At 45.3% G+C, this 18,824-nt stretch overlaps 1 protein-coding gene across 6 annotated transcripts in view; it reads right to left on the bottom strand.

Moving 5' to 3' along the window:
* The window catches only part of DOCK3 (dedicator of cytokinesis 3), a 628,721-nt gene that overhangs the window by 458,337 nt on the left and 151,560 nt on the right, over positions 1-18,824 (bottom strand). For all 6 annotated transcript variants that reach the window (XM_074958290.1, XM_074958294.1, XM_074958289.1 and 3 more), the window contains exon 4: positions 22-77. In XM_074958290.1, the coding sequence (XP_074814391.1) occupies positions 22-77 (56 nt within the window). The remainder of the gene's footprint in view (positions 1-21; positions 78-18,824) is intronic.

The following is an 18,824-nucleotide window of genomic DNA, read 5'->3' as shown; positions in this document are numbered from 1 at the left end:
ATAATCAAGAAGAATACTCACCCTCTGTTACTGACGATTGCCTTTTTCAAGTGAATATAGTTAGCAGGAAAGATCCCCTGCAAGAGAGAATAATAATTCTACTTGTCAGAAAAATACAATTATAGCTCTGAACAGTTTTCATTCTAACAAAATTAGCAAACATTTGATAATTGCCAACTTTCCAATTTCATCTATAGTGTGAAACAAGCTATCACTGTCAAAATCAATATTCAAATGATAGTAACATCAGATGGCTTCAATTTATCTCAGAATAGGACAGTATGTTGATTTGACAATTATGTAAGTTATATAACCGTTCATTCTTGGAAAAAAAAACTTCATTATGGGGAAGTTTTGTGAATGTATCCAACAAAAATATCACAGCAAACAGATCAAAACATCTGAAAGCACTGTAACTCTAAAAAGTAACTTTTAAAAATTATTAATTTTCTAGTTTGAAATAGAATACTGGGCTCCAACAATACTTTCTATTTTTTCCTCTTTGCTCTTTACAAGAGTTTCAATTTTTGCTGTTGAGTTAATTCAAAGCATATTTATGCTGTTACCTGTTGTGGTTTCTCTGACTGTCAAATTGTGGCCTTAATCCTCAGAATTAAACTGCTTTCCTTCACACTCCACCCCTGAAAATGTATCATCCCTCTTTTTGTCCTCTGATCTTGACAATTCCTAAGTGGAGTACTTTGCATTTGTCCTTATTGAATTCCATCGTATTTACTTCAGACCATTTCTCCAGTTTATCCAGATCATTTTGAATTTTAATCTTATCCTTCAAAGCACTTGCAACCCCTCCCAGCTTGGTATCATCTGCAAACTTTATAAGTGTACTCTCTATGCCAGGGGTGGGCAAACTTTTTTGCCCGAGGGCCACATCTGGGTGGGGAAATTGCATGCAGGGCCATGAATGTAGGGCTGGGGCAGGGGTGTGGGAGAGTGTGTGGGATGTGGTGCGGTGTGCAGGAAGGGGCTCAGGGCAAGGGGTTGGGGCAGAGGAGGGGTGCGGGGCATAAGAGGGGGCTCAGGGAAGAGTGTTCGGGTGCAGGAGGGGGTGCAAGGTGCAGCAGGGGGCTTCGGGCAGGGGGTTGGGGTGCAGGAGGGGTGCAGGGTGTAGCAGGGGGCTCAGGGCAGGGAGTTGGGGAGTAGGGTGCAGGAGGGGTTCGGGGCCCAGGCTCCGGCCCGGTGCCATTTACCTGGAACAGCTCCAGGGTGGCAGTGGCACACACTGGGCTCAGGGCAGGCTCCCTGCCTGCCTGCCCTGGCCCCGTGCCACTCCCAGAAGCAGTCAGCACCACGTCCCTGCGGCCCCTGGGGGAGGGGAAGCAGAGGGCTCCGTGCACTGCCCTTGCCTGTGGATACCTCCCCCGAAGCTCCCGTTGGCTGCTGTTCCCCATTCCTGGCCAAGGGGAGCTGCAGGGGGCGGTGCCTGCAGGCGAGGGCAGCACACTGAGCCCTCTGCCCTCCCCAGGGGCTGCAGGGACGTGGTGCTGGCTGCTTCTGGAAGGGGCGCGAGGCTCTCAGCACTATGGAGGTGTCAATCCTGCGAGCCAGATCCAAAGCCCTGACAGGCCGGATCCGGCCAGCAGCCGTAGTTTGTCCACCTCTGCTCTAGGCCATTAACTAAAGCATTGATGAAGATATTGAACAGAACCAGACCAAGAACTTCCAGCATGACTGTGAACTACTGATAACTACTCTCTGGGAACAGTTTTCTGACCAGTTTTGCACCCATCTTATAGTAGCTCCATCTAGGTTGCATTTACCTAGTTTGTTTATGAGAAGGTCATGCGAGACAGTATCAAAAGCTTTACTAACGTCAAGATATACCACATCTACCACTTCCCCCCCATCCACAAAGCTTATTACCCTGTCAAAGTAAGCTATCAGGTTGGTTTGACACGATTTGTTCTTGACATATCCATGCTGACTTATTTATCACCTTATTATGTTTGCAAATTGATTGCTTAATTATATGCTCCATTATCTTTCCGTGTACAGAAGTTAACGTGACTGGTCTGTAATTCCCCAGGTTGTCCTTATTTCCCTTTTTATAGATTGGCACTATATTTGCCCTTTTCCAGTCTCCTGGAATCTCTCCTGTCTTCCATGACTTTTCAAAAATAATCGCTAATGGCTCAATATCTCCTCAGTCAGTTCCGTAAGTATTCAAGGATGCATTTCATCAGGCCCTGGTGACTTGAAAACATGTAATTTGTCTAAGCAATTTTTAACTTGTTCTTTCCCTATTTTAGCCTCTTCTGATCCTACCTCATTCTCACTGGCATTCACTATGTTAGACATCCAATTACCACCAACATTCTTGGTGAAAACCGAAACAAAAAAGTCATTAAGCACCCCTGCCATTTCCACATTTCCTGTTATTGTTTCCCGCCCCCCCCCCCCCCATTGAGTAATGGGCCTACCCTCTCCTTGGTCTTCCTTTTGCTTCTAATGTATCTGTAGAATGTTTTCTCGTTACCCTTTATGTCTCTAGCTAGTCTGATCTCCTTTTGTGCTTTGGCCTTTCTAATTTTGTCTGTACATACTTGTTATTTTTTTATATTCATCCTTTGTAATGTGACCTAATTTCCACTTTTTGTACCACTCTTTTTTGATTTTTAGATCATTGAAGATCTCCTGGTTAAGCCAGGGTGATCTCTTGCCACACTTCTTATCTTTCCTAAGCAGTGGGATAGTTTTCTCTTTTGCCCTTACTAACAGAGGTACCAACTTTCCTTGGCACCGGTGGGTGCTTGCGCCCCCAGGCCCTGGCCCGACTCCACCCCCTCCCTGCCCCTATTGGACCCCTCCCCAAATTCCTGCTTCAGCCCCGCCTCTTCCCCAAGCATGTCATGTTCCTCCTCCTCACCCCTCCGAGCACTTGCCGCGCAAAACAGCTGTTCTGCAGCGCAAGCGCTGGGAGGGAGGCGGGAGAAGCAGGACGTGGCGGCGTGCTAAGGGGAGGCGGAAGCAAGCTTGGGTGGGGAGGCGGGGCAGGGAGCTGCCGGTGGGTGCAGAGCACCCACCAATTTTTCCCCGTGGGTGCTCCAGCCCCAGAGTACCCACAGAGTCAGTGCCTACACTTAATAATGTCTGTTGGGAAAAACTGCCAACTGTCTTCAATTGTTTTTCCCTTAGACTTGCTTCCAATGGGATCTTACCTACGGAGTTCGCTAAAGTCTGCCTTCTTGAAATCCATTATCTTTATTTCGCTGTTTTCCCTCCTACCATTCCTTAGAATCATGAACTTTACCATTTCATGTCAGTAGGGGAACACTTCAATCTCCCTGGACATTCTATAACAGATTTAAAAGCAGCCATACTTAAAAAAAAAAAAAAAGTCAAAAACAGACTTCAAAGAGAAACTGCAGAGCTACAATTCATTTGCAAATTTAACACCATTAATTTGTGCTTGAATAGGGACTGGAAGTGGCTGGCTCACTACAAAAGCAAATTTTCCCTCCCTTGATACTGACACCTCCTCATCATAGAATATCGGGGTTGGAAGAGACCTCAGGAGGTCATCTAGTCCAACCCCCTGCTCAAAGTAGAATCAATCCCCAACTAAATCATCCCAGCCAGGGCTTTCTCAAGCCTGACCTTAAAAACCTCTACAGAAGGAGATTCCACCACCTCCCTAGGTAACCCATTCCAGTGCTTCACCACCCTCCTAGTGAAAACGTTTTTCCTAATATCCAACCTAAACTCCCGCACTGCAACTTGAGACCATTACTCCTTGTTCTGTCATCTGGTACCACTGAGAACAGTCTAGGTCCATCCTCTTTGGAACCCCCTTTCAGGTAGCTGATAGCAGCTATCAAATCCCCCTCATTCTTCTCTTCTGCAGACTAAACAATCCCAGTTCCCTCAGCCTCTCCTCATAAGTCATCTGCTCCAGGCCCCTAATCACTTTTGTTGCCCTTTGCTGGACTCTTCCCAATTTTTCCACATCCTTCTTGTAGTGAGGGGCCCAAAACTGGACACAGTACTCCAGATGAGGCCTCACCAATGTCGAATAGAGGGGAACGATCACGTCCCTCGATCTGCTGGCAATGCCCCTACGTATACAGCCCAAAATGCTATTAGCCTTCGTGGCAACAAGGGCAGACTGTTGACTCATATCCAGCTTCTCATCCACTATAACCCCTAGGTCCTTTTCTGCAGAACTGCTGCCTAGCCATTCGGTCCCTAGTCTGTAGCGGTGCATGGGATTCTTCTGTCCTAAGTGCAGGACTCTGCACTTGTCCTTGCTGAACCTCATCAGATTGCTTTTGGCCCAATCCTCTAATTTGTCTAGGTCTCTCTGTATCCTACCTACCACTCCTCCCAGTTTAGTGTCATCTGAAAACTTGTTGAGGGTGCAGTCCACGCCATCCTCCAGATCATTAATGAAGTTATTGAACAAAACCAGCCCCAGGACAGACCCTTGGGGTACTCCACTTGATACCGGCTGCCAACTGGACATGGAGCCATTGATCACTACCCGTTGAGCCTGACAATCTAGCCAGCTTTCTATCCACCTTATAGTGCATTCATCCAGCCCATACTTCTTTAACTTGTGGGCAAGAACACTGTGGGAGACCGTATCAAAGTCTTTGCTAAAGTCAAGGAATAACACATCCACTGCCTTCCTCTCATCCACAGAGCCAGTTATCTCATCATAGAAGGCAATTAGATTAGTCACGCATGACTTGCCCTTGGTGAATCCATGTTGACTGTTCCTGATCGCTTTCCTCTCCTCTAAGTGCTTCAGAATTGATTCCTTGAGGACCTGCTCCATGATTTTTCCAGGGACCGAGGTAAGGCTGACTGGCCTGTAGTTCCCCGGATTCTCCTCCTTCAATTTTTTAAAGATGGCACTACATTAGCCTTTTTCTAGTCATCCGGGACCTCCCCCGATCGCCATGAGTTTTCAAAGATAATGGCCAATGGCTCTGCAATCACATCCGCCAACTCCTTTAGCACCTTTGGATGCAGTGCATCCAGCCCCATGGACTTGTGCACGTCCAGCTTTTCTAAATAGTCCTGAACCACTTCTTTCTCCACAGAGGGCTGGTCACCTCCTCCCCATACTGTGCTGCCCAGTGCAGTAGTCTGGGAGCTAACCTTGTTTGTGAAGATGGAGGCAAAAAAAACATTGAGTACATTAGCTTTTTCCACATCCTCTGTCACTAGGTTGCCTCCCTCATTCAGTAAGGGGCCCACACTTTCCTTGACCGTCTTCTTGTTGCTAACATACCTGAAGAAACCCTTCTTGTTACTCTTAACATCCCTTGCTAGCTGCAACTCCAATTATGATTTGGCCTTCCTGATATCACTCCTGCATGCCTGAGCAATATTTTTATACTCCTCCACAGTCATTTGTCCAATCTTCCACTTCTTGTAAGCTTCTTTTTGTGTTTAAGATCAGCAAGGATTTCACTGTGAAGCCAAGCTGGTCGCCTGCCATATTTACTATTCTTTCTACACACTGGAATAGTTTGTTCCTGCAACCTCAATAAGGATTCTTTAAAATACAGCCAGCTCTCCTGGACTCCTTTCCCTTTCCTGTTATTCTCCCAGAGGATCCTGCCCATCAGTTCCCTGAGGGAGTCAAAGTCTGCTTTTCTGAAGTCCGGGGTCTGTATTCTGCTGCTTTCCTTTCTTCCTTGTGTCAGGATCCTGAACTCGACCATCTCATGGTCACTGCCTCCCAGGTTCCCATCCACTTTTGCTTCCCCTACTAATTCTTCCCTGTTTCTGAGCAGCCAGTCAAGAAGAGCTCTGCCCCTAGTGGTTCCTCCAGCACTTGCACCAGGAAATTGTCCCCTATACTTTCCAAAAATTTCCTGGATTGTCTGTGCACTGCTGTATTGCTCTCCCAGCAGATATCAGGGTGATTGATGTCCCCCATGAGAACCAGGGCCTGCGATCTAGTAACTTCTGTTAGTTGCCGGAAGAAAGCCTCGTCCATCACATCCCCCTGGTCTGGTGGTCTATAACAGACTCCCACCACGACATCACCCGTGTTGCTCACACTTCTAAACTTAATCCAGAGACTCTCAGGTTTTTCTGCAGTTTCATACCGGAGCTCCGAGCAGTCATACTGCTCTCTTACATACAGTGCAACTCCCCCACCTTTTCTGCCCTGCCTGTCTTTCCTGAACAGTTTATATCCATCCATGACAGTACTCTAGTCATGTGAGTTATCCCACCAAGTCTCTGTTGTTCCAAACACATCATAATTCCTTGACTGTGCCAGGACTTCCCGTTCTCCCTGCTTGTTTCCCAGGCTTCTTGCATTTGTGTACAGGCACTTAAGATAACGCGCTGATCATCCCACTTTCTCAGTATGAAGCAGGAGTCCTCCCCTCTTGCGCTCTCCTTTTTGTGCTTCCTCCCAGTACCCCACTTCCCCACTTACCTCAGAGTTTTGGTCTCCTTCCCCCAGTGAATCTAGTTTAAAGCCCTCCTTACTCGGTTTATTTATTGGGAGTGAGCCACATCCACCCTGATTGAACTGGCCCTATCAACACTGTTTCTCCACTTGTAAGGTAACTCCCTTCTCTTCATGTTTCAGTATATTTATGCCTGCATCTGTAATTTTCACTCCATCTACCTGAAGAAGTGGGGTTTTTTTTTAACCAATGAAAGCTTATGCCCAAATAAATCTGTTAGTCTTTAAGGTGCCATTTCGTTGTTTTTACCATTTCATGATCACTTTCATCCAAGTCTCCTTCCACTTTCAAATTCTCAACCAGTTCCTTCATATTTGTCAAAACCAAATCTAGAACAGCCTCTCCCCTAGTAGCTTTCTCCACATGCTTAAGTGTTTGCCAGTTTGGGGCCCTAATGACTTGTGGTATCTTTCTCTCTGATATAATATTTTGAGTCCCGGTTTGCTATTGTAGGTCATCAGAAAAGTGGGAAAAAATGTGAAACAGATTTTTTTGAAGACCTATTAGTAACAGTCCATATGTACAATATGCTCCATGTGACTAGGATATCCTTTTCAGAGACATTTCTTTTGAATGCTTCTTCAAGTAATTTTTAAAAGCCTTTAAAGAAGTCATGTTAAGATCTATTTTATTTGTTATATTTTCAGAGAAAATTACCTATATATTTATTGCCATTAGCATTTGTCAGAGTGGCTGGCTCTTGAAGGGAAGTTAGGCCTAGCTTCACCTGTGATTAATCAGCTAAAAGCCAGCAAGTGGCTCAGTTGGAAGTAGGTCTGCAGATTCGAGACTGGCTCTTGTGGCAGGCCCTGAACAAGGGGATAGAAATGAGAGGAAAGAAGTCTCTGGGCCCTGCAGAAGACCCCAGGTTGAGGGGAAAGACAAGGTTTATATGTGGAACTTGTTTTAAACTGGGGGGGGAAGGAGAGGAGGTCTTTCAAAGAATAAACTATGCCCTGAATGAAGGCCTTGAAAAGATTTTGATCTGGAGGAGTCATCTCAATAAGTGAGAGACTTTTGCAGAGAGTATTGCAATTAATTGGGTGATAAATTTTAGGTAACACAATAGCAATAGAGTAAGGCACTACTTAGTGTAGCGAGTAGGTAGTGACTTAAAAGGAGTTACTGTATCAGATATTAACTAATGCAAAGCAGCACAAAGAAAAATAGATGACTGGTGTAAAGAAGTCCAAATTGTAGAACATTGCAATTCTGCAATCACTGTTCAATTAAATATCCCTCTCATTCATACCTCCTAATGATTGGTTACTGCTTGCACATCTTCCAAGAGCCAAAATCTATATAGGAAATACTCAAAAGCAAAAGAAAAGATACACACTTCTGACTGGAATTCACGTAGACGGACAATAGATCTAGACTTCCTCCCCCTCCCGCCTGACTTCTTTGGACTCCATATTAGCCTCTGAGGAAGTAGAAAGAAATTAAAGTACGTGGAGGCCATGCCTCCTTACATAACCTTACCTGAAGGACTCCGCGTCTTCAAACAGGATCCTCATAGGCTGGCAATGATCAGCTTTTTAGAGAGTCCCAGCATTGGGGTGGTAGTGTGCAGGTGAAACCCAAGACCATGAATACATACAAATAATCTATTCAAAGAACTCCAACTATAGGAGAGCAACTCTTCTGTATTACCTTCCAAAAACCTTTCACAGACTCTCACAGGTCTTTTAGCTAGTGGCTCTTAATTTTTCGAAGAACACGTCACCAAAAATTAGGGGAAATGTATCTATGCTTACCTGAAAGCACAGATAAAGAAAAATCTTATTCTTTGAGTAATAAGATCCAGAGATCCATTACAATGGGATTTGTACAACAGTTTGCCCCCAGGATGGGAAGCAGGATCATCCCTTAAATATGAACATCCAACAGGAGGTATATTATAGAAAAGAAAGAAAAAAGAAAATCCGAGAGGTTCAGCAAGGTTCAACAAGGACAAGTGCAGAGTACTGCACTTATGATGGAAGAATCCCATGCACTGCTACAGTCTGGGTACCGACTGGATAAGAGGCAGTTCTACAGAAAAGGACCTGGGGATTGCAGTGGACGAGAAGCTGGATATGAGTCAATAGTGTGCCCTTGTTGCCAAGAAGGCTAACGGCATATTGGGCTGCATTAGTAGCAGCACTGCCAGCAGATCGAGGGAAGTGATTATTCACCTCTATTCGGCACTGGTGAGGCCACATCTGGAGTGCCCCCCCTCCCACTACAGAAAGGATGTGGACAAACTGGAGAGAGTTCAGTGGAGGGCAACGAAAATGATTAGGGGGCTGTGGCACATGACTTACGAGGATAGGCTGAGGGAACTGGGATTATTTAGTCTGCAGAAGAGAAGAATGAGGGAGGATTTCATAGCAACCTTCAACTACTTAAACGGGAGTTCCAAAGAGGATGGAGCTGTTCTCAGTGGCAGCAGATGACAGAACAAGCAGCAATGGTCTCAAGTATCAGCGGGAGAGGTCTAGGTTGGATATCAGGAAAAACTGTTTCACTATCATAGTGAAACTATTTCACTATCATCTTTTCGATATAAGGGATATGTGGTGTCCTTTATTAAATCCTTTAGGCAGAACATTTTGTACTGAATGTTTATGAAGAGATTATAGGAGGGTGGTGAAGCACTGGAATGGGTTACCCAGGGAGATGATGGAATCTCCACCCTTAGAGGTTTCTAAGGCCTGGCTTGACAAAGCCCTGGCTGGAATAATTTAGTTGTGGTTGTTCCTACTTTGAGCAGGGAGTTGGACTAGATGACCTCCTGATGTCTCTTACAACCCTAATCTTCTATGATTCTATATATCCTCCATCTTCACCTAGGCACTAATATGTGGAGAAGTCTTCTGCCAAAAATGGAAGTGGATAAAGACTGGATGACCCATATGTAAAATTTTGATGAATTTATGATCATCATCTGGCTGTTTACCAGGTCTTAATGCAGTAGACAAGACTTCTCTGCCCTGAGACTCTCATGGCTCCTAAGGAGTGGACTTTGCTGCTTAAAAGAATATGTTTTTTAAAAATTTTCTTTGGGAATGAATGCTATGACAGTTGTGACCTCATTTTGACCAAAACTATAGGTAGCCATTTTCTCCCAAACTGAAAGAGTCTAGCACCAATCAGAATTATAACTCTAGACAGGGCTGGTTGAAAATTTTGCAGATAGTGCTGAGGCAACTGTGGGTACCTACTAACCTCATCTCAGTACCGAAGCTATCATTTGAAGAATGGTGTTTTCTCATTTTGTACTTCAGACTCTTTCAACTTCCCATACAACTTGTATTCCTTTCTATAATGTCTGACAGGAGCCAGAGTTGTAAATAAACTTTTGGAGTGACTCTGAATAGCCTCAGATTTCCACAAAGTTTCCCACTGTATCACTAAGACAGATGGAAACTGATTTTCCTGATCATTGGATCTCAAAGATGAAAGCCATATACACCATTGAGAAACAGAATTGTATCTCACTACATTGTTCACAGAATATCCTTCGGGTCATGGGATTTTTAGGCTGAGAGGGACAATATTTCCTCCGACATTATCATTCTTTGTGAATGCATGGAGAGGAACTGAGCATGTCAGATGGCAGCTTTATTTTTGGCAGTGATACAAGGCTGAATTTGAACTTGTGTAAACTAAGGAATTCTCTGGCCTCATGAGGAGGCGGCCAGGGGCTAAGAATTAAACAGTGGGGCAAAAAGATCCCTTTACTGCCTGATTGTTCTTCCCCATCTGGGCTGCAGTCAATCTCGCCACTCCATGGCCAGCTGCTGTGGGGAGGAAGTGGAGATTGTGGGGAGACAGCAGAAGCTGTTGGAAACAATACCCTGGACATTATGACATGGTGACCCACAGTAAGAGATAGGTATGATAGCCCAATAGTCAGGGCAACTGGCAGCAGGATCTGGTGATGACAGCCCAATACTTTCTTAGTCTTTTAGGAGGGTCAAGAAATTTCATCCCTTTATAATCTTCCCACACAAGGAGGCATATAGTCCTATACAACTTGTGTATAGCAGTGGCAGCCCGCCTGAGCATAAATTTCACAGTACTCTGTAATAAGCTATCCTTTGAGGGTTTGCTTGGGTGGTTGTTGGTTTTTTTGGCTATTTTTCAAACATAAATATTTTATTATTTGACCCCTTAGGGCAGCTGTCCAAATCAGAGTTTTCTCCCCCGAGGAGGAAGTGTTCCCTTTTGTGTGTGTGTGTTGGGAGATGTGTGCTCAAGTCCAAAGGAATCAGCACATCTGAGGCACAGCTGCCTCATTATCCTCCTTCAAATCTCACCTTAAAACTCTCCTCTGCCATGCCGCCTACAAAAAAATCAACAACAGTTAGTCCACTGGTGTGCTGAGACCACTGACTATCATGCTGACCAATATTTTTCATTGCTACCCTATCTGTCTGTATGTATCTGCCATCTCATTTTATACTTAGGCCACGTCTATATGAATAGCACTGCAGTGGAGCAGCTGTAGCAATACAACTGCACTGTTGCAGCACATCTGGTAAAGATGCTCTATGCCAATAGGAGAGAGCTCTCCTGTTGGCATAAAAAACACACCTCTGTGAGCGGCATAAGCTATGTCGGGTGGGAAATGCTCTCCTGCTGACATAGCGTTATGCAGGTGATCACTTATGTCGGTGTAACTTAAGTCACTCAGGGGAGCGGAATATTCACATTCCTGAGCTACATATGTTTTGGCAACATAGGCTGCAGTGTAAACATAGCTTAAGATTGTAAACTCTTCAGGGCAGAGACTGTCTTTTTGTTCTATGATCATACAGTGCCTAGCCAATCTGGTTCTTTATCATGACTAGGGCTCCTAGGCTCTACAGTTATGAAAAATAGTAATAATTCCCCTGACTATTCCGATTCTGCTCTGAAGCAGCAAGCTGGCTCAAGTACCCATTGTAACAGATCTGTGTACCACAGCATGATGAAAAAATGGCATATTCTTATCTTCCTCCTTTTGTTTATTCTTAACACAGACTAGATTTACTATGGTGCGAATTCTCCATGCTTTTCAGCCAATGACCTTAGTAGTTGAAACAGCATTCTGTAGACAGAGTACAAGACAATGTTCTTTTTCTGTCTTTCTGTCTTCTTTAAAAAAAAGAAAGCACAAACATATTGTTCTGCCAAGAAGACTACTCAGGAACCTCAGGTCCCCAATAAGGAGAGGTTAAATGCATCACAGAAGTGATGAAGCTGAAGTTCTTCACTCAGCGCACAGTCAACCTGTGGAACTCCTTGCCTGAGGAGGTTGTGAAGGCTAGGACTATAACAGGGTTTAAAAGAGAACTGGATAAATTCATGGAGGTTAAGTCCATTAATGGCTATTAGCCAGGATGGGTAAGGAATGGTGTCCCTAGCCTCTGTTTGTCAGAGGGTGGAGATGGATGGCAGGAGAGAGATCACTTAATTATTACCTGTTAGGTTCACTCCCTCTGGGGCACCTGGCATTGGCCACTGTCGGTAGACAAGATATTGGGCTGGATGGACCTTTGCTCTGACACAGTATGGCCATTCTTATGTTCTTATATGTTCATTCTCCAAGTAGAAGGCTGGCAGAACCTGTGTCCTGCAACGTAAGTCAGACATCAGTGGCTCCAGAGGGCATCTCCCTTACCCCACTTCCTTCCCCTATGCTGTCACCAATAAAATGTAAGATTCTGCTACAGGCAAAAACAATAGTATATTCTGATATCCTTCTCTTAATATTTGAGTTACTTCTTTAAAAGGACTCTAAAAATCAATAATTACTTAATTTCAGAAAGACCCTATTTCAAAAGAATGTTGATAAAAAAATAGCCTAAAAAGATAAAAATACATTCATTAAGTCTGCTCTGTTGCAGAGGGCCAGTGCTGCCAGACACCAATGCCACATCAGGGATCAAAATCAAAGAGATTCTAGATTCTCACTTTTGGAAGAATAGATGTAAGGTAGGCTGAACGTGATCTTAATGGAGGCTATTCCCATTTCATTTCATATAAACATATCAAGAGACAGTATCATTCCACAGAATTTTGTTCCAGCATCAGAAAAGTAGTGTCAAGAAGTTCCATATGAGATAATCTTTAGTGGTAGATCTTAATTATCATCTTTTCAATATAAGGGATATGTGGTGTCCTTTATTAAATCCTCTAGGCAGAACATTTTGTACTGAATGTTTATGAAGAGATTATGCTGTCCCACATAACTCCCAATTACATAACTCCCAATTACCTTAACTCTTAATGAAAACCAACTTATCTATGATTGGCTGAGGATACAGGGATACTTAAAACTGTACTTGATAAAAATGTATGACTATAACAACATCTGAAATGATTATCTGATGGAAAATTAGTCAGGTAATATATTCATGATCTTTAAGAAAAAGGACAAACAGGCCAAAACATCTCCTGATATTATATATTGATTATTTTGTGCCTGATTGGTGTTTCCCACAGGCAACATAAAAAAAGACAAAACCTGATTCCTTGGGCCAAAATCTGTTTGCAGTTAAAGCTAATAGTCACACACTTTCCTATTAAACTACAAATGACATTCTCAAGAAACAGCAATTATAATTACTTATAAAAACGAATGTCGATTGGTAACTGATATTTTCCATTTAATGACACCCCTTAAAATATTTACATAATTAGCTTTATTTCTGTGGGGATCTAATTATCCATTAACACTAGACGTGCAGTCACCCAGGAACTTCACTGGAGAATTCTAAAATGTTCTCGTAAGCTTTGAAGAGACTTTCACTTATCCATTTTACAGCTTTAATTTTTTTTTATTATTACTTATTAACACTTAGTCAGAAAGGCAATGAGATATTTGTGAACACATTAGTCATCATTATTAAAAAGGAAAATATGCTATGTTTTGGAAACAGTCTCACAGGATGGCTGTCCTCTAAGGGGAGTTGGAATCCAGCTATACCTGTGATTTATTAGCTACCTCCCAGCTAAGACTAAGCAGCTAGGTATCACATGATTTTCTAATCAGCAAGTAACCCAGTTGGGAGAGAGAGTTGCAGAGTGCACGAAAAACAAGGAGGAGTCCTTGTGGCACCTCAGAAACTAAAATTCCTGCAGAAGTCCCTGGGGAGAGATACAGGGACTGGGTTGGATCCTGTGGTGGGTCCTGGAGAAGGGCTACTCTCAGGGCAAACTGCCTGTAGGACTACAAAAAGGAACAAGGTGGCTCTGGAAAGAAGCTCCTGTCTCTGGGGGACAAAAAGCACAATTTGTGAATGACTCTCAGACAACTGGCCTGTAGCATAGAAACCTGTAGCCCCCTGCAGAAGATCCTTGGTTTAGGGGGAAGTGACAGCTGATGTGGAATTTGTTACCAGTTGATATGTGGAAGAAATAAAGCCAAAGCCTGAAAAAGAGGCTGAACCAGATTCTGGACATGCCGTCAAACATTCTTGGGCTGGGGAGACAGGCCAACAGCGTACACAGACCTAAGCATATGTCTTTGCTTAATATTCCAGGTATTTCTCATTCAGGTACTCCTGTAAGAATTTTTTATTTGTCAATGTAAATGATACTGTTACATGACACTGTTTTGTCTTATAAAAGGATCACTTTAACCAGCTTAACTTTGCATCAGCATAGGAAAATATAAAATGCTTTACAACATTTAGAAACAATAAAGCTAAATAACTATCATCTGGCACATAAAGCCACAATAAGTTCTTGCATAAATGAAGATGATAAAAGCTTACAGCCTGGTGGTTTTTTACAACCCAAGTATTAAAAGTATTTAAAAACTACTACATAAGTTTACTGAAACAGTACATGACTCAATTACCTTCACCATGGCCAGATCAGTGTTTAGTAAGTTCAAACATTTAAAATGGATATGGAACAACAGGTATTACTGTCAAATATGGAAACAGTCATTAACACACCCTGCTAAAGGCCAATGCTGTAGTGTGTAATTTTTAAGGGACTGAACAGTAAGACAGTGGGTATGTTTAATTTAGGGGATGGAGAGAGGCAATGCTGGGAAATTAAGCTATGTGCATTGAATTTCACATCACTTAAAGAGATAATTCCACCAAAATAACAGAAAAGTAGATGGGAAAACAATATTCCAAATGTATACCGTATATACTCATTCATAAGCTGAATTTTTTTTTAGTAAAACAGGGACGCATCAGAGAAGGGGGTCGGCTTATGAACGGGTATAGAGAGGGAAAGGTGGGACACAGCCCCTCCCCCCAACAGAGGGAGCAAGGAGAGGCAGCACAATCAGCAGAGCCAGAAGGGAAGAGGGGGGCCAGAGTCTCTCCGCTTCTGGCCATGCTGCTCTCCTCCCAGCCTCCGAAGCAGCTGCAGCTCCGGGGCTGGCAGGCTGCAGCCGTGTCACTTGGCCCCGCCCACCAGAGCAGGCTGTGGCTGCACTGCCCAGCCCGCCGCAGCATGCTGTAGCCGTGCCACTCGGCCCAGCCCACTGGAACATGCTGCAGCCACACGGTCCGGTTTCGGCCGCCGGAGCAGCTCCAGCCAGGCCAAAGACATCCTCCCCTGGTCCTCCCCAGATAAGGTGGGAAGGGATGGCATGGGGAGAGAGTGGGAGTCCCAGGCTAGGGGTGGGGTCATGTGGGGAGTGGTCACCGGGGTTAACTCCCCTGATTCCCAGCTTCTTCCCCCGCAAAAATTTCCCCACCAGTTGCTGTCCCAGCCTGTCAGGGTAAGCAGCTGGCGCACCAGGACACTTTGTTTACTTAGGTTTACCTCCGTGCCTGCGGACGCTCGAGGTAAACAAACCATCTCGGCATGCCAGCGGCTTATCCTGATGGCCCAGGAGCCAAAGTTTGCTGACACCTGAATTATAGGGTCAGCTTATGAATGGGTCATAAAAATTTTCCATTTTTACTTATCCATCTTCAGGGGGTCGGCTTATAAACGAACCGGCTTATGATCTAGTATATACGGTACATTTCTTTTAAAAATCACTCTCACTGATGCAAGTTTAGATATCATTCTCTGCAATTCTGGACTACAGTATATAGAATACATAGCTTTTCTACAGGCCTCTCATCAGATTCCAACAGCTAATCAATATTGAAGTAATCAGTGAGGTATTAGAACATAAGAATGGCCATACTGGGTGTGACGTTATCTGATTAAAATACGAGCATATAGATTATTGTTGCAACCACTGTAATATAATTTCAATAAATATTGTACAAAGGTTGGCATTTAAGATGTGTATGGAAAGGTTATGATTTACTGAAGATGATTATGCTATTTCTATGCATGTATCATTTTAGTATTTGAAGTTACGAGTACTGCCACTATACCTGTATTTCAAATGTTTGCTCCTGGGGTAACACCCACAAGGTATTTAGCCTGCACATCTTGAAGGAACTATTCAAGAAGAGTGGCCCCATTAAAGGACACTTAACTTACAATGGAAGATGCCTACCTACTCTTAACGGACTTTCCTGCTGTGACTAGGTGAAATCATGCATGGACATGTGACTTGTCCATGTGACTCCAAACACAATCTTGTTACTGTAATTTTCCACAGAGAACTTTGTTTGAAACAATGGGTTTCCTTCCACAATGCGGCAAATCACAAAGAGCGGCAAGGACAGCCAGGTTCCACGCCTAAGTCAAGGAACACTAAGAAGCTGGACCTTCTTCTTCGAGTACTGTCCCTATGGGTGCTCCACTTTAGGTGCCTATGTGCCCCTGCACCTCTAATCGGAGATTTATGGTAGCAGTGTCCCGTTGAGCCCGCGCATGTGCTCTCCCTCCCTCGTAGTCTGCCTCGAGGCTATTTAGCACTGCACAGGAGAACCCCCCTCACTTCCTTCTCTTCCGCCTTGGGGGTGGAGTGAAAAGGTGTTCATACCCTTTCTGTGGCACAAAATAGCATCTTTCCACCCGTTTAGTGGTGGGTGGTATAGAGGCTGGAGTCTGCCAGAGAACCTTTGGTGTTTTGGATTGTTCGTATGAGGGGCAAGGCCACCCTAGAATGACCCTCAGGGGGAAGGATGTCCACCATCGGGTCAGACTCCTCCATGACCTCCTCTGCCTGGAGATTGAGGTTTAGGGCCACCCTCCTAAGGAGGTCCTGGTGTCCCTTGGTGTCCATCACCTGTAGGGTGGTGGTGGTGCCCGCCACCTCCTCGTCTGGCGAGGAGGAGGCCCGTGGGACAGGGTCTTCCTGCCTTTCTGGCTCTCTGGAGGCTGGGTCAGGTACCTTGGAACCTCCCGTGACTAGAGGTGGCTCTAGTGTCACTTATAGTGCTGGTTCAGGTTCTGCACCTGAGCGTGACAGCCCAGGGTCCCTTATAGTCAAGGTTCAGGAGCCCTGAGTGTGTCGTGAGTCAGCGACATTACTAAGGGGGAGGGCATGGGTTGTAGATGCCACCAATGCTGGCCTGGAGACCTGACCCTGAGCGTAGGCCCACGGTGTCCAAAAGGGCCATTGGACTGGGCCATGCCACTGAGGCAGCCAGGCAACCGCCGGTGCCGATGATTCCACCGATCTGTGGTGCCAGGACCAGGATCGGTAGTGGCTGCGTCTAGAGAGAGAAGACTCAGTGAGTGACTCGGACAAATAGTCTGTGCCCAACCACGGTGGGGCAGAGCCGGACGGTTCCGGGAAGCCGTACTGGGGAGATGGTGAGCCGTGCCGTAACATCATAGGCTTGCCACGATGATGAACCAGAAGCGGTGCCGTCATTGGTGCTGCAAAGGGATCCAGAACCACATGTGGTGCCGGAATAGACGCTGCAGCTGGTGCCGCAGCCGGTGCCTGGTCTTGCGGTGCTGGGGCCTGTGTGGTCATGGCAATGAGGTTCCGCGCTGCCTCGTAGGTGTCCGGCATGGAGGGAAGATTGAGCTCTTCTTCCAAATCCACCCGAGTCAGGGAATCTACCAGCACCTGATTCAATGGGCCTCCTGTTCGGACCAGAGTCAACGGTGCTAGGTCTTGAGGCCCAGACCATGGGTGTCCTGCCTGAGGACACACCCCACTGAAATCCCCTCGCGGCTTCTTGACGGTGGAACGACCCGTCTGCCTTCTTTTTCTTATGTGGCTACCTGAACTAACAGCAAGGATGCTGGCTCTACACAGTTCTCCATGATTCCCTGCTGGGTAGAGACACAGTGGAGGAGTAAGTTGCCTGATCTGAATGCAAAGGGGACAAGAGATAGACATGCAGTGGGGCAGGAGGTATAGATTGGAGCAAGGAGGCCGGGGTGAAGAGACTAGGAGTGGAGGATGGCAAGGGGGGGAAGAGGGAGGAAACTGGCATATGTGGGGGTGGGGAGGGGAGAGATTAGCACTGGGACCCGGGGGGAGATTGGGACTGGGAGCCAATAGGTGGGGGGGAGCCAATAGACTGGATGAAGAGCTAGACGACACTATGATTGAGGGTCAGTGGGTCAGGGAAAGGAGATGGGAGGGGATGTGAGACCAATCTGAAAAAAACCTGACATGTAGGGGGAGACCTGGTACTGCCTGGGCAAAAAGACTAGGACAAAGAGTAGGGGGGGGTAATAGGAGAGACAGGATACTGAGTTTGGATGAGGAGCCCATCGAGGAAGCCAGTGGGGATGGGGAACGTGGGGGGAGACTAGGGCTGGGAGGGGGAGTTTGGAGGGGGGAGACTAAGACTTGCTTGGCAAGGAAACTAGGATTGGTATGAGAAGCCAGGAGACTGGGACTGGCTAGGTGAAAAGGGTGGAACTGGAATGAGGAACCAGCAATAGGGACAAGACAGGATTGGGAAAAGGAGAGGTTGGCAGGGATGGGGCAGAAAGTGTCGCTCTTGGGCGTAAAAGGAAGAACAGACTGTGCCAAATAGAACACACTCCCTTTCAGAGCCTGGAATGGAACCCAATTCCCAAATTTCATCATTTCTCTGCTGTCATATCTCCAAACCCCATTGGCAAAAGGTACCAAGTTCCCTCTGGTGCATGACCACACAGAGAATGACAACCTAAGGCTGCTATCAGTTACTCCTTTAGCTCAAGTGGCAGAGGGTATGATATATTTAACAGTCCCAATCCTGTTAATGACCATGTATGTGAATTCTTTTCCTGCATCCTATATGATGCTAAGCAAGTCACTTAAACCAACCTTTTCACGGGTTGTCACTAACTGAGTATTCCACATTTTCTGAGTGCCTGACTTGAGACCCTGGAGTCTGACTTGTAGAAGCGCTGAGCACTAACTACTGCAACTGAAATCAATCAGAAGCTGAGCTCCAAGCAAATGAAGTGCTATAAAATGCTAAATACTCTGAAAAAATCAGATCCTAGGTGTCTCAAATTGGGCACCCAAAATTAGTGGATACTTTTAGCCTTAATCTCTCTCAGTGCCTC

This window comes from Natator depressus, chromosome 7 (assembly GCF_965152275.1).
Source record: "Natator depressus isolate rNatDep1 chromosome 7, rNatDep2.hap1, whole genome shotgun sequence".
Classification (NCBI taxonomy): Eukaryota; Metazoa; Chordata; order Testudines; family Cheloniidae; genus Natator; species Natator depressus.
Note: the sequence above shows the minus strand (reverse complement) of the source record. Positions and strands in the feature narration are given on the sequence as shown.